Source organism: Olea europaea, chromosome 4 (genome assembly GCF_002742605.1).
Source record: "Olea europaea var. sylvestris chromosome 4, O_europaea_v1, whole genome shotgun sequence".
Classification (NCBI taxonomy): Eukaryota; Viridiplantae; Streptophyta; class Magnoliopsida; order Lamiales; family Oleaceae; genus Olea; species Olea europaea.
Window position 1 is genome coordinate 10,282,690 of NC_036240.1, and position 9,658 is coordinate 10,292,347.

At 35.9% G+C, this 9,658-nt stretch overlaps 1 protein-coding gene and 1 long non-coding RNA gene across 3 annotated transcripts; one reads left to right on the plus strand and one right to left on the minus strand.

Moving 5' to 3' along the window:
• Positions 1 to 481: 481 nt before the first annotated feature.
• On the minus strand, positions 482 to 2,218 carry LOC111393018 (zinc finger MYM-type protein 1-like). Its single transcript, XM_023018419.1, has one exon. The coding sequence runs from the start codon at positions 2,216 to 2,218 to the stop codon at positions 482 to 484; it is 1,737 nt and encodes a 578-aa protein (XP_022874187.1).
• A 7-nt stretch (positions 2,219 to 2,225) lies between these two features.
• Positions 2,226 to 9,652, plus strand: LOC111393599. Of its 2 annotated transcripts, XR_002702452.1 has the most exons (4): positions 2,226 to 2,396; positions 2,694 to 5,567; positions 6,126 to 6,417; positions 6,788 to 9,652. It is a non-coding gene; the product is annotated as an uncharacterized LOC111393599 (long non-coding RNA). The 2 variants fall into 2 exon arrangements; XR_002702451.1 differs by lacking the exon at positions 6,788 to 9,652 and having other exon boundaries at positions 6,126 to 6,608.
• Positions 9,653 to 9,658: the final 6 nt, after the last annotated feature.

Sequence of the window (9,658 nt, forward strand, 5' to 3'; positions counted from 1 at the left end):
GTAGATAAATTTTATAAAAAAAATGAGTTTTTGGGAAAATGTGTGGTTACAAAGTTAACATTTTTTTATTGATTTACGTGCAAAGTTAACGCAATATTGAAAATGAGTTTGCAAGAAATTAAGTTTTAAAGAATTTCTATCCAAGAGTTTTTGTTATATAAAATTTAATATTTAAACTAGTTGATCCCACTACAAATGAAAATGCTTTTTCTGTCCAAACAACATTTCCTATTTTCTTCTCTTCTTTGGACAAATCTTTTCCACGGTCTAGTCAAACTTTTTCTTCTATATTCCTATTCTAGACTTGGAACTTCCGTATACAAATTGATTTAGTTATTAGAGAAAACTGCACAAATTTCTATTGGATAACGTTGTTAGCAGGGGCGGATCCAGAAAATTATGTTGAGGGGGGGCTGAAATTTAAAATATACATGCAAAAATTTTATAAAGTACATGACATAAAATTTCATTACGACATTACCTACTGAAGTTGAGTCCGTCGAGCTTTAACTACATAAAATTCGTCTATAATAGAATCTATATCTATTTTCTTGGCAAATTCTCGTTCAATGTAGAGCATCACACAATCAGCAAGAAACTCATCCTCCATTCTGTTACGAATTGCTGTTTTCACATGTTTCATTGCTGAAAAAGCTCGTTCAGTAGTCGTTGTAGATACAGGTAGTGTTAGAACAAGAGGAATCAATTTAGTGAGAACAATGCAATTTTCTGACCTTCTACTTGCAACCAAAAGCTTGCATAATTCAGAAAGTGAAGACACTTGAAATCGAGGATCACGAATCACATCATACTCATAATGTTTCAACTCAAACCTTAAAGAATGAAGCTCTTGCTGTGAAAAATCACAAGGATAAAACTTTTTTGCAAGCTTGCAAATATCGTCCCCATTGAATGATTCAAAAGAATTTTGAGGATCCAAAGCAACAGTGAGAGAAAGGAGTTCCACCGATAGTTCATTAAATCTTGTATTTAACTCCATCAGTTGGAAATCTATGGCTTCATTAAAAACATTAAAGTGGTAATGATGCTCAAGCGTAACTTCTTCACGAGGATGACCAATCTTATAAAACGAGTTTAGGTCGGGTATATCAACATCATTTCTTAAACAGAAAATTTTCACCGCATTAAGAAATTCCTCCCAACCATCTTGTCTAAATTCTTGAAGGAGACCTTTTGTAGTGGAGACAAATCTGATAGCAGTGGGGATGTCTTGAGATTTTTTTTGAAGAGCTTGACAAAGTATGTCGCTGAATCCCAAAATTTTATGCATTAAATGTAATGAGAATACAAATTCAAAGCTTTTAATGGTTTCATAAACACCATGAACCTCAGCACGAGATCTTCCATTTGGAGAATGAACAATAAGATACTCAAGTACCTTGCAAGTTGCAGCGTACATATCTATCAAACTCTTTACCGATTCATAATGTGAACTCCAACGAGTAGAGCCTGATTTTTGCAAATTACCAATTTGATTGATCCCACTTCGAGATTGTCGTTCTCCACTAGCCAACATATCCTCAAACTCCCTTCTTTGAGCAGTTTGTAGCGCATTAATGCGCTTAGGAGAAGAAGTAATAATATTAACAATATTGTCCAAATGAGAAAAAAATTTCCAAATACAAATCACATCCTTGGCTGCAGAAACCAATGTCAGTTGTAGTCGATGAGCAAAACAGTGGATATAGTAAGCATATGGACATTCTTTAAGAAATAACGCTTGAAGTCCGTTCCAAGTACCACGCATATTACTAGCACCATCATATCCTTGCCCTCTAATTTTTTTAACCTGAAGGTCGTGACGAACAAGAACATCACATATCTCATTTTTTAGATTTGATGATGTAGTATCACTAACGCTTTTGATTGCAAAGAAACGTTCTATTATAACACCATCATTGTTCACAAATCGCAAGATAATGGCCATTTGTTCTCTTTTAGATTCATCTTGTGCTTCATCAACAAGAATACAAAAGCAATTTTCTCCAAGCTCATCACGAATCATCTGTCGCACTCTGTTAGCCATAATGTGCAAAATTTCTTTCTGAACATTTGGACTAGTATATGTAGCATTTTGAGGAGCTTTATCCAATACAACTTCTCCAATTTCTACATTCATTTTTGCAAAAACTTTCACCAATTCAATAAAATTTCCACGGTTCAACGATGATGAAGATTCGTCATGACCTCTCTCCATCAACTCCTAGGCCAATCGAGGCTAACTATGCTTCAGCCTCCAGTACCAATCACGACTGGCATCACAACTCGGCCACCACCCACCACGACTACTGATGTCAATAACCTCACATTACATTCAGAAGATTACAATGGTGCTGACCAGATTCAAGTGGAAAATGGGACAGGCTCTCTCTCATGTTGGTTCTGCCTCTTTAAATACTCCTAAACCAAATTCTAGTTGTTCCTTCAATTACTAAGAGCCTGTTTGGGAGTGATTCTGAGAATTGATTTTTTGACCGTTAGGAGAAAAATGGGGTCCACCTGTAAGAGAAGAAGTCAAATATGACGGCTGGAATGGTGAAATAACGATAAAAAAAATCAATTTTTTGGGGTAAAAAATCACTCCCAAACAAGCTGTAAAAATCTTCTCTCAGTTCAAAAATTTGCTAATGATAACAATGTGTTTTTGCCATGGACACTATTTCATCATAAAGGACTACTTGGGGAACATCCAGCATAGAGGTTATGTCCGAGATGGCCTCTACTATTTTTCGCAGCCTTATCAGCCATGTCCTGCATCAGCCTATATTGGTGCTTGTATTTCAATAGTAGTTTGGCATCAACGCTTCGGATATATTTCTTACCCTATTGTTCAACATGTCATTTGCTCAAATAAAATCTCTGTTGCTACAAATAAGAGACAGAATTTATGTCCTGACTGTCAATTGGCAAAAAGCCATAATTTGCCTTTTATCAGTCTCATATTACAGCTACATGGCCTCTAAAATTGCTTTGCTCTGATGTCTGGGGCCATGTGCTGAAATTTCTACTTATGGATCTCTTTATTATGTCTGTTTTCTTGATGATTATACAAAGTTCATTTGGCTATTTCCTTTAAAATTGAAATCAAATGTTCTATATTTATTCATTTTCAAAAAATGGTGGAATGCCAATTTGATACGACCATTAAATCAATATAAACTGATTGGGGCGGTGAATATAGATGTTTAGTAGTTTTTTTAAGAACATTAGAATTCAACATCGGCTTGTATGTCCACAAACGAATGAACAGATGGATGCAATAGAAGACAACATCTTCAAATAGTTAAAATAGGTCTAGCTCTTTTAGCTCATTCCAACGTCCAAAACAATTTTAGGAAGACGCTTTTCTAATTGCCACTTATATAATTAGCCCACATTTGGCCCTCATTAAATTAAATTTCCTTGAAATAATATTACTCGTAAATCGAAATTTTTCTTCTTTTTTAACAATTCATTTTTCAAGAAAATACTATTCCTCCCATTTTAATTTGAAAAAATGGGGGCTTAATCATCCCCCAACAAAATTTTTGAATCAAAAATCACCCCTTTGAATGGTATACAAACGAAGACCAAATTCTAATTATTTATGTGTGTTTGAATGTGCATGTTAACCAAATTTACAACTTTATAATCATCATAAAATTGATTATTGGTTATAGTACTTCTCTTTAGGGTTACAAATGTCTTGATGTAGCAACAGGAAAAATATTTGTCTCATGTCATGTTATTTTTGATGAAAATTTCTTTTTGTACAAACACATCTCTCCCACAAAAAGCCTCATCTTCCACTCATACCTTTCTTTCTGCTAATCTTAGTCAAAATCAATCCTCTTGCTCTCCTATTTTGTTTTATGCAGATACTCAATCTCGTGTACAACACCCACTTGGATCGACCTCCCCATCATTGGCAGTTCAAAATGTTCCAACACCTGTACTAGTCAAAGCTCTCCTGATTTAAATCTTGGATCATTACCTGTTGTGACTTCTACTGATCCAATGGTTGACATTGAACCTCTAGTTTGCAAGAGCCCATTTCTTCGCAACAAATGGTAACCAGATCAAAGACCAACTCTCTTAAGCCTAAGAAAACACCAGTTTATCACATTCGTTACCCACTACCAAAGGCTCTTGTTGCATTTCAAACATCAGTTCAGCTGGAACCAACATGTTATTCGGAGGCAATGAAATCTTCTAAGTGGAGATCAGCAATGAACAATGAATTTGATGCTCTTATTCGAAACCAGACATGGACCTTAGTGCCACCTGTATCAAGTGTCAACATAATGGGTTGCAAGCGGGTGTATCGCATTAAAGGTCGTGATGATGGGCAAATTAAACAGTTTAAAGCCCGCTTTATTGCAAAAGGCTGTCATCAACATAAAGGAGTTGATTTTTAGCCCAGTTGTAAAACCAGTTACCATTCGTATGGTTCTTTCCATTGCCATCACAAGAAACTGGCGTTTAAAACAAATAGACATTCGGACTGCTTTTCTACATAGAGTACTTGATGAAGATGTTTACATGAGTCAACCCCTACGTTATGTCCATTCTGATTATCCCAATTATTTGTGCAAATTAAATAGAAGTCTTTATGGCTTATGTCAAGCGCCACAATCGTGGTTCTCGCGCTGCTTCTAAGATTGGGTTTTGTAGCTTCAAAGGCTGAAACATCTCTATATATGCTACAGAAAGCCAATTTGTAGTTATTCTCTCTCATTTATGTTGATGATATTATCATCACAGAGTCTGCAAAATCAAAAGTAAATAAAGTAATTCATGCCTAGTCTCATACTTTTCCAGTTAAAGAACTTGGTGACCTCTCTTATTTTCTTGGGATTGAGGTCTTATGTACATCAGACGGTTTATTTCTTACACAGAGAAAAATATATTCTTGGCCTTCTCCACCGTGCTGATCTTGACAAAGTTAAGCCATGCACTACCTCAATGGCTTCCACCGCTCGACTCTCCAAATATGTGGTACTAAGCTTGACAGTAGTTCTCTACAGAAGCATAGTTGGAGGTCTATGATATTGGAGCTTTACACGTCCAGACATAGCTTATGCTGTTCATAAAGTTAGCAAATACATGCATTCCCCACGGGATGCTCACTGGGCTACTGTAAAACATATATTACGCTATCTGAAAAACACCATCTTGAATGGCTGATTTCTATCCAAATGATTAGCTAATGCTTAACATGCATTTGCAAATGAAGATTGGGCATCTGATGGAGATGATCGATGTTTTGTAGGGGTCTATTGCATTTTCCACTGGGATAATCTCATTTGCTGGTCTTGCAAACAAGAGACAATAGCAAAGAGTAGCACCGAGGATGAATACGAGGCTGTCTCTACTGCTGCTACAGAGGTTCAATAGATTCAGTCCTTACTCACAGAAATCCAGCACTCATTGTTTACTTTTCCTCAACTCTGGCGTGACATTGGCATGACATACCTCTCCGTGAATCCAAAATTCCATGCAAGGACAAACACATTGAAATTGATGTTTATCATGTTCGTTATCTTGTATTGCAAAAGAAATTGCAGGTCTGTTTTATTTCTTCCAAAGATCATATTGCTGATGTTTTAACAAAACCATTGATCAGTTCACAATTTCATCTTCTCAAGTCCAATCTTCATGTCCAACAAATTCCCATGAGATTTAAACTCAATCACAGCAAATCACTACTGAAATATAGTAGATTAGTTTCAATAGGCTTTTATATAATGTTAGCTATTCCTTTGATAATGCATGACAGAAATTATTTAAACTATACACAAAAAGGCATTTAATTCAGGCTTTGATGATACTCAACCTTGTTTATGTTAGACAAGATTATTCTTGTCCAAATCATACATGTTTTAATTAGTATAATTAGCATTTTGTATATAGAAACAATATATTTTTACTATATCAAAAGGGGGACAAATTGATGTAATTATCTGTATGTCAGCCATGTATCAAGCAACGGTTCTCTATATATTGAAATGAAAATCCTCCATTGAGAGGCAGTTAAAATCAATTTAACATGGTATCGGAGTCTTCCTTGATTCTTTGAAAAATTATATCTCGATTAAAACTTTGGTCTTGGCTGTCATTCTCAGGTTCTGAGTTTGGTCGGCATTTTATAGTGGATAAAGTGCAATCAATGGTAGCCGGTGTACTCTTGGTCTTTAGAGGTCTTTGTGGGTCGATTTCAAGCGTGTCACTGGTGGAAGTTTTAGCCGTCTTCTCCTTCAGATCATTAATTCCAGGTGTCTAGTGGGAACTTCATTCTTGGACTCATTCGGTGCACAAGTTCATTGGCTAGCAGTCGTATTCGACGATTTTAGATTTGGGCTCTGGGTCTCTGTTGATTTGATAAAATATTAGATTTGGGCTCCTTTATTTGGACAGGTAATATTTTGGATTGGGCTTTCGGTTGTTAGGCTAGTATTATAGGATTCTTTCTTGTACTTAAATAATTTGGGCTTTCTATTGGACTACATAACACATTTTGGACTTGGACTCAAATTTAATTGCATTGCTACTTTATTAGATTTGTGTAGTAATCCTTCGTTTGGCTCCCATTAATTTTGATTATAATGAAGGGAATAATTTTTTTTTAAATGAATGGTTGTAGAAGAATGAAAAGTTTTTAATTTACGTGTAATATTATTTTATTGAAGATTGTGTGGTTGAAAATAAGAGAAAAATTTAATTTAATTTGATGAGATGTAACGAGGACCAAAAGAGGGCTAAATTATTTACTTGCTTCATTATGTAGGGAGAAAATTCTATTATTCATTTTAATGGAAAAAATTACTCGAGTTGGGAATTTCAATTCCGGATGTTTGTGAAAGGAAAAGAATTATGAAGTCATTGGATGGATCTTCTACGGCACCTACTAACGCCAAAGAACTTAATTCATGGGAAAGTAAGGATGCTAAGATTGGTTGATGGCTACTAACCAATCTTCGTTCCTTCACTATCGCTAAAGAAATGTGGGATTACCTCAAGCGTATTTACTATCAAGATAATGTGCTCAAAAGTTTCAATTGGAGTTGGAAATTGTCAACTACAATCAGGGTAATCTTTCTATCGATCAATTTTATGCTGGCTGGATTTCTTAATCTGTGGAGTGAATATTCTGGGGTAGTTCATTCCAAAGTCCCTAAGGAAGCTTTAGTAACACTTCATGCTATTTATGCTAAGAGTCAGAGAGATCAATTTCTGATGAAGTTGTGACCAGAATTTGAGACTGTGCGGGCTAATTTACTAAACCGTACTCCGATTCCCTCCTTAGATGTATGCCTGAGAGAATTACTACGTGAGGAACGTCTTGCCACACAACTTGGGATGATTCCAAAAACAACTACAACTGAGATGGTTAATGTGGCATATGCTACTCAAGGGAAAGGAAAATTCAAGACACAACTACAATGCTACAATTGCAAGGAGTTTGGGAATGTTGCGAAAAATTGCAGCAAGAAATTTTGCAATTACTGCAAAAAGGAAGGACATATTATTAAAGACTGTTGAGTGCGGCCTCAAATTAAACAAGGGACGACCTTTCACACTGCTGTCCAACCTAATTCATCCACTATACCTCAAACTGGTTCTTCCACTACTCTTACACCTGAGATGGTCCAACGATGATTGTTTCTGCTTTCACTGCTCTTGGTTTTCAAGGTAAGAAAAATCTACTTACCTCTCCTTGATTGGTTGATTCGGCAGCATCCAATCATATGATAGGTAGTATAGAGGCCCTACATGATATTCGTAAGTATGAGGGCAATCAATACACTCAAATAGCCAATGGCAATACTCTTCCTATCTAAGCAATTGAAAATTTGGGATCTTCTTTTACCAATGTATTTGTGTTACTAGAATTATTTACGAGTTTGATTTCTATTGGATAGTTGATAGATGATAATTATGAAATTCGTTTTAATCGTTCTGGTTGTAGTGTGTAGGATCAAATATCGGGAAAAGTGATCGCGAAGGGACCTAAAGTGGGATGTTTATTTCCTCTTCAATTTTCCATTTCTGATTCCTTTGCATCTACTGTTGTTGCTATTGATAGCAATGTTTGGCATAAGAAATCAGGTCACCCCAATTCTAAGGTCTTGACTTATCTCATAAAAAATGGTTTTTTTGGCCAATAAAGATTCATTTTCTCATATGTCTTCTGATTGTAGTTATTGTAAACTTGGTAAAAGCAAAACTTTACCTTTCCGTCACATGCTAATCGAGCTTTCACATGTTTTGAGATTATTGATACTGATGTGTGGGGTGTAAGTCCTATACCTTCTCATTCTCATTATAAGTATTTTGTAACATTCATTGACGACTATAGTCGTTTCAGGTGATGTGTTTTCCAGGTTTAAAAATTTTGTTGCATTTGTTGAGACCCAATTTTCTACTCATATTAAGATATTATGCTTTGATTCGGGAGGGGAATAGATGTCTAATGAATTTCAAGAATATCTCAAAATAAAAGAATTCTCTCTCAGCGTTTGTGTTCTTGCACTCCCCAATAGAATGGGGTTGCTGAGCGTAAGTATCAGCATCTTTTAGATGTTCGTACTTTATTGATTGAATCTTCTGTGCCCCCTAAATTTTGGGTAGAAACTTTATCCAAAGTTGTTTATTTGATTAATGGGCTTTCCTCTCCAAATTTACAGCTCGATTCTCCGTATTCTCGTTTTTTCGATGTTGCACCTAAGTATAATTATCTTCATGTGATCGGCTGCGTTTGCTTTGCTCATTTACCTTCCATTGAAAATCACAAGCTTACTGCACAGTCTACTCGATGTGCGTTTCTCGGGTATAATAATACACAAAAAGCGTTTATATGTTATGATCCTAATGCTAACAAGCTACATGTCTCTCGAAATGTGGTTTTCTTTAAAACTCAATATTTCTTTCAATCTTATGTTGATTTTCCTTCTACTTCTATTCAACTACCTGAGTTTGATGATTTGTCTTATACTATTGAACGCTTTAAGCCTGGACTTGTGTACTAGAGATGTCTTCTATCGTCTCCAGTGCTTCCTTCTAACATTGAACCAACGCCTGATCCCGTCTTCACTGTACCTCAACGGTCTTCTCGAATTTCACGACCTCCAGATAAGTATAGCTTCTCACATACTACTCATCAAGCTACTCTCGATATTATTATTGTGCCCAAATCTTACTCTCAGGCTTCTAATCATGCATGTTGGAGACAAGCTATGCAAGAAGAACTTCAAGCACTTCAGGATAATCATACATGGGACATCGTTCCATGTCCTGATGGAATAAAGCTTATTGGATGCAAATGAGTATATGCCATCAAAAATCGATTTGATAGTTCTGTATAAAGGTATAAGGCTTGATTGGTGGCACTTGGAAATCATCAAGAATATGGCTTGATTATGATGAAACATTTGGACTTGTGGTGAAGATGACTACTGTAAGAACTATTATGGCAATCGCCGTGTCTAAAGGATTGTCTCTCAAGCAAATAGATGTAAAGAATGCGTTCTTACATGGGGACTTGAAGGAGGAAATTTTTATGAGTCCTCCCCCTAGTATGTTCATTCACTCTTTCATTGAGGTATGTCGGTTGAAGCGGTCTCTGTATGGATTGAAGCAGGCCCCACGGGCATAGTTT